This window comes from Ictidomys tridecemlineatus, chromosome X (genome assembly GCF_052094955.1).
Source record: "Ictidomys tridecemlineatus isolate mIctTri1 chromosome X, mIctTri1.hap1, whole genome shotgun sequence".
Taxonomy (NCBI): domain Eukaryota; kingdom Metazoa; phylum Chordata; class Mammalia; order Rodentia; family Sciuridae; genus Ictidomys; species Ictidomys tridecemlineatus.
In genome coordinates, this window is record NC_135493.1 from 39,410,709 (window position 1) to 39,423,692 (window position 12,984).

At 35.8% G+C, this 12,984-nt stretch overlaps 1 protein-coding gene across 1 annotated transcript in view; it reads right to left on the bottom strand.

The window, feature by feature from the left end:
• Nucleotides 1-9,176: 9,176 nt before the first annotated feature.
• Col4a5 (collagen type IV alpha 5 chain) overlaps nt 9,177-12,984 on the bottom strand; it is a 217,946-nt gene continuing 214,138 nt past the window's right edge. The window contains exons 49-51 of the mRNA XM_078034408.1: nt 12,130-12,244; nt 11,627-11,799; nt 9,177-10,387 (exon numbers count right to left, since the gene is read on the bottom strand). Of these exons, the coding sequence (XP_077890534.1) occupies nt 10,306-10,387; nt 11,627-11,799; nt 12,130-12,244 (370 nt within the window). The 3' untranslated portion in view covers nt 9,177-10,305. The remainder of the gene's footprint in view (nt 10,388-11,626; nt 11,800-12,129; nt 12,245-12,984) is intronic.

A 12,984-nucleotide genomic window follows, 5' to 3' on the forward strand; every position in this document is an offset into this window, starting at 1 on the left:
CGGTTTTGCACTTTCTATGCATATGCTCTGAGCTACATACATCTCTTGCCCTTATTATTTCCATTTTTATATTTATTCTATTTTAGGTGTTTAACTAGCACTTTCTACATCTATTTTTAGTATTTATTTTTTAGTTGTAGTTGAACACAATACCTTTATTTTATTTATTTATTTTTACGTGGTGCTGAGAATTGAACCCAGGGCCTCATGCATGCTAGGTGTTCTACTGCTGAGCCACAACTCCAGCCCCTGTACATTTTTTTTTTAAATCTTGAGACAGTGTCTCACTAAGTTGCTTAGGGCCTCAAACTGCTGAGGCTGGCCTCAACCTTGCAATCCTCCTGTGTCAGCCTCCCCAGTTGTTGGGATTATAGGCACACACCACCATGTGTGGCTTAGGTTTTCTATTTACTATCATACTTAAGTCTCTAGCCTGATTCAATCAGATGAAAATAAATACATAAAAACATAAAGATTATAAAGGAAGAAATTATGTTTATTTGTGAATAACATGACCTTATATAGAGAAAATGTCAAGGCATTCACTAAAATACTATTAGAGCTAATAAATGCATCAGCAAACTTTCAGAATATAAAATCAAATATATCTTTTTAAAAAAGGAGCAAGGTATAGAAGGTGGCAATGTCAGCTACTCTGGAGGCTGAAACAGGAATATTGTGAGTTGGAGGCTAGTGGAGGCGATTTAGCAAGACCCTGTCCAAGAATAAAATAATAAGGACTGGGGATATAGCTTGGTGGTAGAGAGCTTGACTAGCATGAATGGGGGCTCTGAGTTTGATCTGAGCAAAAAAGAAAAAGAAAAACAAACAACAAACTAACAAAAACAAAAACAAAAAAACGAAGCAGTTATATTTCTATATACTGGAAATGAACACTCTAAAAAGATGGAAATTAAGAGCAATTTCATTGACAGTAAAATCAAAAAGAACACACTAAACAAAAGAAGTGTAAGACTTACTACTAAAAACTATAAAACACTGAAAGAAATTTAAAAAGACCAATATAAAAGGGAAAACATCATGTGGTCATGGAATGAAAGACTTAATAGTGTTAAAATATAATATTTCCCAAAGCAATGTACAGATTCAATAAAATCTATCAGAATCCTAGTTAGCCACCCCCTGCTAATTGATTCTAAAATTCATACAGAATTACAAAGGAGCCTGACCAGTCAAAACAATCTTGAAAAAGAAGAACAAAAGTGTAATACTCAAACCCAGTTATTTCAGAACTTACTATGAAGTTACAATAATCAAGATTGTGTGGTACTGGAATAAAGACAGACAAGTATTTCAATGCAATATAATTTAATATCCAGAAATAAATGCATAGCATCCACAGTCAATTGTTTTTTAATTAATTAATTTTAATTAGGTATGTATTCAATTATTTTTTGATAAGGGTATCAAGACAATTTAGCCCAGAGGGAAAGAATAGGTTTATTTTTTTGGGGGAGGGGATACTGTGGATTGAATTCAGGGGCACTTGACCATTGAGCCACATCCCCAGCCCTATTTTGTATTTTATTTAGAGACAGGGTCTCACTGAATTGCTTAGCACCTCACTTTTGCTGAGGCTGCCTTTGAATACTGGATCCTCCTGCCTCAGCCTCCCAAGCCACTGGGATTACAGAAGTGCATGCCACTGTACCCAGCTAATTGTTTCTTTAACATGGTGCTGGAATGACTGAATAGCCACATGCAAAAAATTAATTTACACTCTTATCTCACTTCATGTGTAAAAGCTAATTTAAAATGGATAAAGGCTTAAATGTAAGACCCAAAATAATACAATTTTTGGAAAAAAAAAACCCAGAGGGTCACTCTTCATGCCTCTGACTAGGAAAGGGTGTCTTAGATATGACACGAAACAAGAAGAAATAAAAGGAAGAAAAAAATAAATAAGATTTCATCAAAATTAATACATCTTGTGCTTTAATGGATACCACCAAGAAAATACAAAAGCAACCTTCCAAATGAGAGAAAGCTTTGGAAGTTGAATATCTGATAAGGGGCTACCATCCATAATCTATAACATACTCTTACAAGTCAACAATAAAAAGACAACCCAGTTTAAAAATGGGCAAAGCTTAAAAGTAGATATTTCTTCAAAGAAGTATACAGATGGCTAATAATCATCAGTAGTCATTAGGGAAATGCAAATCAAAAGTACAATGAGATGCTACTTCACATTCATCGGGGTGGCCATAATTAAAAACAGACAAAAAACAAGTTTAAGTAGGATGTGGAAAAAATTGGAACCCTTGTGTGTTGCTGGTAAGAATAGAAGTTAGAGCAACTACAGTAGGAAATGGTTTGGCAGTTCCTCTGGAAACCAAATATAGAACTATAATATATCTGCCAGGCGCAGTGGTGCACACCTGTAATCTCAGTGGTTCAGGAGGCTGAGGCAAGAGGATCTCAAGTTCAAAGCCAGCCTCATCATCTTAATAAAGTACTGAGAATCTCAGTGAGATCCTTACTCTAGATAGAATATTTTTATAAAAGGGGAACTGGGGATGTGGGTCAGTGGTTAAGCACCCCTGGTTTCAAACCTGTGTACCAAAAAAAAAAAAAAAAAGAAAAACAAAAACAAAAAAACAAAACTACTATATAACCATATAACCCAGATAATCTACTCCTAGGTATATGTCTGAATGAATGGAAATAAGTACTCAAATAAATACTTCTACATGAATGGTCACAGCAGCATTATTCACAATTACCAAAAGGTTGCAGGATTCAATTCAACACCAATGTTGATGGATAAGTGGATAAATAAAATGTGGTCTATCCATACAATAGATTATTATGCCATATACAAAACAATAAATTACTCATACATCCTATAATGCAAATAAATCTTGAAAACATTATGCTAACTGATAGAAACCCAGCAAAAAAAGGGGGAGCACAAGTTGTATGATTCCATCTATATGAAACATCCAGAATTAGTAAATTCACAGAGACAGAAAGCAGACAGGTGGCTGTCAGGGATTGGGTGGAGAAGAAATGAGGATGTACTGTTTAATGAACATGAAGTTTTCTTTTGGGATGAGGAAAATATTTTGCAACTACATAGAGGTGGTGGTTACACAACATTGGGGACATATTCAATGCCACTTGAATTGTTTACTTGAAAATAGTTAGTTTTGGGATTGGGGTGTAGCTCAGTGGCAGAGCACTTGCCTAACAACACACAAAGCCCTGTATTTGATTCTCAGTCCTGAAAAATATAGTTGATTTTGCCAGGCACAGTGTCCCACACCTGAAGTAGGAGGATCAGGAGTGTGAGGGCAGCCTCTGCAACTTAGCAAGACTCAATCTGAAAAAAGTTTAAAAAAATAAAATAAAGGGACTGGGGTGTAATTCAGTAATAGAACATCTGTGAATTCAATCCTCTATATGGTAAAAAATTAGTTTTATGTAATACAAATCTCACTTCATTTAAGTAATGAAGAAATGAAGAACTGAAATTAAGATTTTTCAATATGGTAGAATTCTTCTCTTACATCCCCCTTCCTCAAAGCAATGTACAGAAAAATCATTAAGATTAATAATGTCCTATAATGAGAAAAAGCAAGAAGGGATGTCCAGGGCACCAAACCTTGGCCCTCCTTGATAAATTTTTGAAAATTAAGTCATATTTTCTCCTAAACCCTTTTACTTACTCAAATAATGAATTGTTCTATCTTTCAAACTTCCTTTTTTGAGCTTAAAAAATTACTCCTGTTGTTGTCATCCTAAACTGATGAATAAAGCCCACTTCCTGTGGGTTTTCCATTGGAAAAAAAAGAAAAGAAATGAAGTACTGGCATATGCTACAACATGGATGCTAGAGTCTTGAGTACATAACTGTAAGTTCAAGAAGCCAGAAGCAAAAGGCCATACACAGTATGACTGCAATTCTATGAAGTGCCTGGAATAGGCAAAACTATAGAGACACAAAGGACATTGTGGATTGCCTAGGGCTGAGGGCAGGAGGGATAGGGAAATAGGGAGAAACTGCTAATGGGCATGGGGTTACTTTTTGGGGTGATAAAAATGTTCTGGATTTATATCATGATGATGATTGAACTATTTTATAAATATGCTAAAGCCCATTAAATTGTACCTTTTAAGAGGGCAAATTTTATAGTATGAGTTATATCTAATAAAAAAGAGAATGTACTGTTCAAAGAAAAATAATAATATAGTATGAGGATTCTAACACATAAGGGTAAACTGTATGAAAATAATAACACAAAGCTCATGAGGGGAGAACTGAAAGTATACCATTGTAACATTTTTATAGCATATAGGAAGAGGTACTATGTGACTTGAATATAGACTATGATAAGTTAAAGATGAATATCAAACTCTAAAATTAATGATGAATATCAAACTCTAGCCACTAAATTAACCAAATTAACTGATATGCTATAAAGGGGGTTAGTTGAATCAGAAAAAAAAATGACTAATATAAAACAAGGCAGAAAAATAGACAAAGTACAAATGGGACAAAGAGAAAACAACAAGATGATAGATTCAAATTGAACCTTAGCAATAACCACACTAAATGCACTCTATTAAAAAGCAAAGACTGCCCAGTTTTATAAAAAATTAAGATCCAACTTCATGCACTCCTAGAAATGTATTTCAAATAGAAAGGTTTGGAATTGGTGGGCACAGTGGCCCATACCTGTAATTCAAGCAAATTGGGAGGCTGAGGCAGGATGATTGCAAGTTTGAGGCCAGACTCAGCAATTTAGGGAGGGCCTAAGCAACTGTCTCAGAATAAAAAAAAAAATTAAAAGGACTGGGGACGTAGCTCAGTGTTAAAATGCCTCTGTGTTCAATTCCCAGTACCAAAAAAGAAAAGAAAAAAAAAAAGATTTACAGTAAAATAATGAGAAGGAAAACCAAGTATCATGTTGACATAAACACACACACACACACACACACAAAAAAAAAAAACTTGAAAAAGTATATGGACAAATTGCCATCTTTGTAAATTTCAGTGTGAAGAATATCAGCATTTTCTTTACCATATTGCCAATATCCTAATGAAAAAATGAATAGTTTCACTAAAAGGACCTGGCAAATACAAATATTTATACATCTATCTACAGATTATTAAAATAGATGAAGCAAAAACAGAGCTTCAAGGTGAAAAGCCTTAGCGCATTCTCATGCACCCAAGGCCACTTCTGCTTGCTTAGAGGATGAAAGAAACAGAAGGTTTCCTAGGGTAGAAGGTAGTGATGGTGAGAATGGCTTCAGGCTGTTATCACTTCACACTCCATGGGGGGTGGAGCTCTATTCTGTGGCTGGTCTTAAGGTGGGCAAGAGCTGCTACATCTGAAAGTGCTAGTCAATTTAAGAACACTCTTAAAACCCAGTTTTAATTTTTTTTTTTTAGTTGTAGGTGTACACAATACCTTTATTTATTTTTTTTAATGTGATGCTGAGGAACCCAGGGCCTCACCCAGGGCCTCACATATGCTAGATAAGCATTCCATGCTGAGCCACAGGCCCAGCCCTTAATCCCCACTTTAAACCCGGTAACCTCAAAGCCAGGCTTATTTCCTGAGTATTGTTAAACTAAGCAGGGCCTAATTTTGGCGTAGAGAGTTCTCAACTTTAACATTTCCTGCCTCTGTAATCTGATAAATAATGCTTTACTATTTGGCCCGTTTGGCTTGCTGTTTATTCATCTGATCCACATCCTAAATTTCTGCTGAAAGGAGCCAAATTAGAAAAACAACTACATATGAAATATCACTAATGGTGAATATAGTTAGCAAACTCATATTGTTTCTGTGTGTTTATCTATATTAAATGTAAATAAGATTTAATTTCCCCTCCCCAGAGTACTATCTGTAATTAAGTGAATTGAGAAGCTGAGACAAGAGGATTGCAAGTTTGAGACCAGCCTCAGCAATTTAGGGAGGCCCTAAGCAACTGTCTCTCAGAACAAAAAATTAAAAGGACTAGATTTATATCATTAGTCCGTAGAAGAGTTTGCAGACCAGACAATTCAATTTGCAAGAGCCCATCTTGATTCAAAAGTCCTGAGGAAGCTCACATCAGGTGGGCATCAGGCTGGACCCATAAGGTTTTATTTTTTTGTGGGGGGTACCAGGGATTGAACTTGGGGAAACTTGACCACTGAGCCACACTCCAGCCCTATTTTGCATTTTCTTTAGAGAAGAGTCTCACCAAGTTGCTAGTGCCTCACTTTTCCTGAATTTAAGATCCTCCTGCCTCAGCCATGCACCACCAGGTCTTCTTTAGCTACAGAGGCTTACACCAGACAGACAGGAATACCCCCAAGGTACAGCAAATTCATTACAAGTTTCCTGTGTCCAAGGGCTAATTCCAAAGGGTCTCAGGTGCCACAGTGGTACTATGAAAAGCACTCATTCTTACCTGGGAACCAAGATTTCCAAAACACGCAGTATAGCACTTCTCAGAAGGCAGAAAGCCTTGTACTTGAACCCTATGAATCACTATCATAATGGATCTGATTTTCTTGAAACACACATCTTCATGGCTAGAAGATGAGTAGATTTTGAGAGAAGAATTTAGTAATTTGTCCTGTGGTTTGGGGAAAGTCATTGACCATTCTAAGGCTCAACTTTTCATCTCTAAATTGAAGTCCAATCCTTGTATTGTTTGAATGCATCAGGTGTTGAGGCTTAACTGAAATATGTAAAGAATGGCATTTTAATGAAAACTACATAAAGTTTTACACTTATTGCTACTGAGGCATTCAAGGTAGTCTTCTTTAAAGCCCAAGTAAGAGTCAAATTATTGTCAGAGAAAGATACACAGATATGACATCTGGGTTAAAGGCAGAGTAGCATATTTCTTCTCCAGAGTATATACTAAGGTGACCACATCATTCTAATTGACTTTGGACTGCTATCTATCATGGTACCTTACAGCTAATAAGCATTCAATAAATGTTTGTAAATGTAGAACTTGGGAGACAGGCTTATCTGGATTTGATTCCTTCAAAGTCTCAGTTTGTGAGTTTTTCCACCATACAAATCTTCAAAGCACACTGAATATATTTTTTAAAAAACACAACTAAAAAAACCCCACTGCTCTTAAGATGGGAATGATATATGACTTACAAATATTATTCAGTTTATTTTGGAGCTGCCTAGGGATGAAGATGTTTGCATAGCCCAGCCTGAGAAAAGAGCTTCTCTTCCAAAGAAGCCAATTGAAGTATTGGCCAAACAAAAGCAATTTCTTTGCTTTTGTATTGAAAGGCCTGGAAGTGCTACCAGAGCCAATTCCTAGCCATAGCCTCTTAGGGGTGGGAATATAGCTCAGTCGGTAGGGTGTTGTCTCACATGTACAAGGCACTGAGTTCAATCCCCAACACCACCAAAAAAAAAAAAAAAAAAAAAAAAGAAAAAGGCCTAATTAGGCTTTTAGGAGGAGAATCTTTGAGAGCTAAACTGCCCCTTAGTTTTGGATACAGAAATGGGGAATCTGGGTCATCTTTTAGAATATTTGCCATTGAGTTTTATGAAGTTGAAAGAATTCATGAAACTTAAAACAAGGACTCTGGAGGTAAGTCTTTAGATAAAACCCACCTCCACCATCAACAATGAACTCAAGGAATCATTACAAATGCTCATTTATTTTTATAGGCAATAGTGCCCTCTTGTGTTAACTTCTGAATCAACTTTTGATGGCTTGGCATAAACAGGGAGTTTTCAATTAATGATGCTAATTGAGGCAAAGAACCTCCTAGGCACCATAAGAACTAGAAAGGGGTTTTCAAATTCTATTGGATGGGGAAAAAAACTCTATAAAATTACAAAGTGTCCAACAGAACCACCATAGAACCTCCTTTGGAAGTGAGTACAATACCAACATGGCATTAGCTTGCAGATCAAGCCAACATGCTATAAATAAAAAGGAATGTATGAAAGTAAAAGGAATTACATATACAATTCCTACAGTGGAAATGGTGTTACCAGGAGTTATTTTCCAAATAAGAAGTATATACCAGGAGTAGAGGTTTCCACAGACCAACTCTTCCGTATAACTGTGGAACATTAGGATTTTATTCCTACGTAACATTGGAATCAAGATATATTTATTAACGGGTAAAACCACATTTGGTTAACATTCCTATTTGGTAGTCAAACTAGCTGATTAAGCAGAGCATCTCATTTACTGCTTGTCCATGTTGGAAACCATTGACTGCAGATTACTGAAAACTTACCAAGGCAACTACTAGAACAGCTGGCTCAAGAGTAACTTTGGGATAATCAGTGGTAAAGAATGGTCAATAATATTAAGATCTTGGAAGGGATTGGGTCTATGTACTTCAAACAACGAAGCTGGGCTGGGGAATGTTAAAGGATTTAAGAACAACTTGAAAGTCAGGAGGTTCTTTTTGAGCCAAGGTCTTCAACCACTATATATAAGAGGGAATGCTACAAACAGCAAAACCTGTAGAATTAGTATTTGCATCTTGAACTCAAGGGGCAATCTTTGAATGTACACCATGTTGAAAAACCCATGGAATGCAATATGGCATTTTCGGTTAGTTTCTATCACCCATCACTGTTTTCATGCATGGAGCTACATGGGAAAAATGCTAAAATTTACAACTGATAAGCCAAAATCAACAAAATTATTCATTACCATTGGTGAGATCCCAAATTTTACCACCACAGAAGTCTAAGTTTAGATTTTACAAGGGTTCATATTAGGATCATTTTGATTGTTTTATACTTTAGCTGTAACATACAATTTTGTTATAAAGGCTTTTAATGCCTTTTATTTTTAGCAAGTCCTCAACTATTTTAGAGAGCTACATGTGATTCAACCTTAATAATTAGGAATATTAACTCACTAATCTGCTTTAAACATTATTAATAATTCTTCCAAATAGAAACTAGTTCTGCCCCCTTTCTCAACAACACAATGTTAAGATATTTGTTGTCTCAAAAATACCTTCTAATAGGTTGACTTCTTCACTGGTAAAAGTTTACATTACTATGTTTTCTATCAGCTATCAGAATGATCCAAGTCTCCAGAAGCTGATTCCCTGAGAAAGGAATAATTGTTGATGTTCATATATGTAGCCTATAAGGAAACGAGCAGGTTTTTACACATAGGATGAAGAGACACACAGCAAACCATCCTTACAACATATATCTTTAATTAAATTGATATTGGTGAGTTAAAAAACATTCAGTGAGAAGATGACAGCTAGGGCAATAAGGTATCCTATGACTATTTATAATAAAATGTTTAAAATAAAAAAGAGTAAAAAACATTGATTGGCTTTTTGTAATTGAAGAGGGAAGTCTAAGTATTGTCTTCCCAGTTCTTGTAAATGTGAGACCACAGGAAACTAATTCTTACATAAGAAGCACCAGGAAAAAAAAAAAGTTAAGTTTGTGTGGTAAATTTGTTTCTCAAAATTGTTGGGGAGTTTGCCCAGTAAGGGATGAACGGAAAAAAGATGTCAAAAACATCAAAACAGGGGGCATTTGTCTTGGAGAATATAGCAAAAAAAGAAACTACTCCATTGGATATTATAATTTGATATGTAATATGAACCTTTAAAATTCTGATTAAAGTGGCTAAAATGACCTATATTTTTTAAAATATCAAATAAGAACTTAGGGGATAAAACTCAAAATAAATTTACTCTCAGTAGTAATGATGTAAGAGTATAAATTCTCTCACATATAAAATCTTGCTGTCTGTATTCTAGGCATTCTTACATTTTCTGTTAAGAGTGATTCATTCCAGGTCACATCTAAATGACTCAACATTTTGAGCAAAAAGGCTGTTTACATAATATACACATTCTTTACTTACAGAGCAAAATAAGCTTAACACTTTTATATTAAAAACCTGGGATACAGTAGGATTAGTAGCACCATGAAAAATAATTCTTCCCCCAAACTGCAGTCTTTTATTTTACTCAGTGTGATTCTTCTCTTAATTGAATTTTTAATGTGCTGTTTTACTAACTGGGCAAAATATATAATCTTCATCTTGTAATCCTTGGAGAAATCATTCTGGACCCATAAAGTAAATTCACTTCCTGATTTCTTTCATAAAAAAATGAGAGGCCTTGCTCTGACACATTGCTGAGGTACATCTGAATCTTCATGGTTACCAGTCAGCATGCTCTCTTGGTCATATATAGTAGCACCATTGGTGATAGCAGTGGTAAAGTTGGGGAGAGTGAGATAATGAATCCTGGGAATTTTATATATATGTCACATTTAAAAACACAACAAATTCTTCAAAATGTTATGTCCTCTTCATGCACACTTGGCATCGGCTAATACGTGTTCTCAAGTCTCCTGCTTTCAGTGTTTCTGACTGAGGTTTACTGAGAAGTAAGAAAGAAGACAATTAGAATTACCTTTTCTGACTTCAATTCTTTAACATTTTGATATTTCAATTGTATTATTGATTTAAATCCATACCCAAACATTTTCCTTGTGTTAAGTGGCTCAACTGATTGATTCAATGGTTTACTTCTGAGCAATGTGACCTAATGAGTGACTCGCATGGACCAAAAGCCACTATTGGACAAAGGCATTTTTGTGACTGTTTTCCCCACCAGTTATCTTGTATATTTGTTTCTCCTTCTCTTTCTCTGATACATTTTCTGGTGTTCCTTGAATGAAAAAGATCCAGGTAACTGATGATCAGTATTTGATAAGGACCATAAAAATAGTATCAGGGAGGGAAAAGGAAGGTACTGGAGAATGACAGTGATCAAATTATATTATGTGCATGTTCAAATATGGCATAATGAATTCCATTCTGTATAATCACAATGCTTCAATAGAAAAGAAAACCTCTGACAAATGATAAAAAAAGAAAAGTATCAAGTAAAGATAACTCAAAAGAACTATCACATAAAAACAATAAAGGTATACTGAAAACAAATTTCAGTAGATTGAAGTATCCTGAGGTGCAAGTATTATGTGTGATCTTATGCATTTAAACACTTGGATGAGAGCCTTTAAAACATTCTTGAGCCAGGCATGGAGGAACATGCCTATAATCCCAGCAGCTCAGGAAGCTGAGGCAGAAGGATCCCAAGTTTGAGAAAATCTTCAGCAACTTACCAAGGCAACTTAGTGACCCTGTCTCAAAATAAAAAAAAATAAAATGGGCTCGGGATGTGGCTCAATAGTTAAGCATCCTTGGGATGAAGATCTGGTACCAAAAATAAGCAAACAAAAAATGAAAAACATTCTGGGAAAGGAGATCATTGAATTGGAGTAGAAAACACAGATCACAGCTTCCATTCCTGGGTTGATCTCATTCTAGTAGATGAGCTGCTGCCTTTTTATTAAACAGGTCACAAACAGTTCCTTGTCTCTGTTTTGTTATTGAAAGAAGACTAGTGAGCCATCTCTAAGCATACTCATCAACATTGGTCAGGTTTGTTTTCTTGAACTGAGTCAGAGAGATGAGGAAAACAAGCAAGAAAAAAGGACACAGTCCAATAAATTCCCAACATTTGTTAGGGATGAACCACCCATGAATTTTCTCTTTCTTCCCTGTCATCTCTGAAGGAAGCTTTGGACCTGAATTAAAGCCATAAGTACCTTACCTGAACATGTCTGACACATCTACAGTTGCCAGCCAAAAGCTATAGGAGTTGGCATAGTAGTTACACGTTCCCCGCCCATGACATTCGATGAAGGGAGCTGAACGAAACTCTTCCAAACAGGATCCAGGGGAAGCCAGGGCTTGACCTGAGCCCTCTGCTCCTGCACTTGTATGCTAAAAAATACAAGAAAAAAATGTGCCACAATACTATGTGCCATAACATCTTAGTGAATATCCAGTGAGGTGTAACTAGCTTAGTTTCACAAATACAGGACCAGAGGTAACAATAGTCTCCACACCAAGGGCGGTCTACAAAAGCAAATAGGTAAATTATGAAAATATATTATAGAAAATGTGTAAGGGGGAACACAGTGCTTCAACAGAAGCTATTTGAGCTTCAAGCTTCTTACTGTGCAAGTTATAGGGATTCCTCAAAGTGGTGAGAAATAAACATACGATGGACAGTGAATTATTATGACAAAAGCAAGGAAGAGTGTTTTATACCATCATGAAGGAATAACCAATCCACAGAGAATCCCATCCTTGAGGACAATGTGGAATCTGGATGGTCTGACTATGAACTGCAATCACCACAGCTGGAGCTTCACATACTGCACATCTGGTAAAGAAAAGGGAGAGAGAACATAATTTACAGAGTGAGTATATGGTAAGTAGCAACACTGCTTCTTTGGAAGCCTTCCTGATAGGGAGGCCCATTAAGGTATCTTTAGGGCTGGAGAAAAAGAGGAAACAGCACTTTGAGAATTGGGTTTGCATAAGCACTATCTTCTAATATACAAAAAAATTATAAACTGAAACTTTAAACATTTTTCAGGAAACTAGGAACCACTGCTGTAACATTTCACTTTATATTCTGCCTTGATTTTTAGTATTCATACTCCTATAGTCCATACCATAAGTGTTCTAAGAGTCTGATTAAGTGTATTTCATATACTACTTGCTATCAAAGTGCCCAGTGAGAGAGTAGACATTCAGTGACGTTACAACTATGGTTAAGAATAATGTCTGGTAAGCTGGATAAAACACAAATAGACAGTTGCTTAACCTCTGTTCATTATTCTTAGTCCAAAGCATACTTATTAACAATAGTATTTGGCCATATCCAAATAACTACAACATCCAGAATGGTGGGCACGTATTCAGGCACTTGAAGATGTGGCTGAAAAATTCAAAATCAAGTAAAACAGCAACACATTAAATACAAGTGAGTCTACCAGATTGTTAAATACAAGTGAGTCTACCAGACCAGGGGATCTCTTGAAGTATGACTTAGACCAAATTAGCCCATTTTGCCTACATATTACATTTAGAGAACTTTTTACTCCTCAAAGTTAAGAC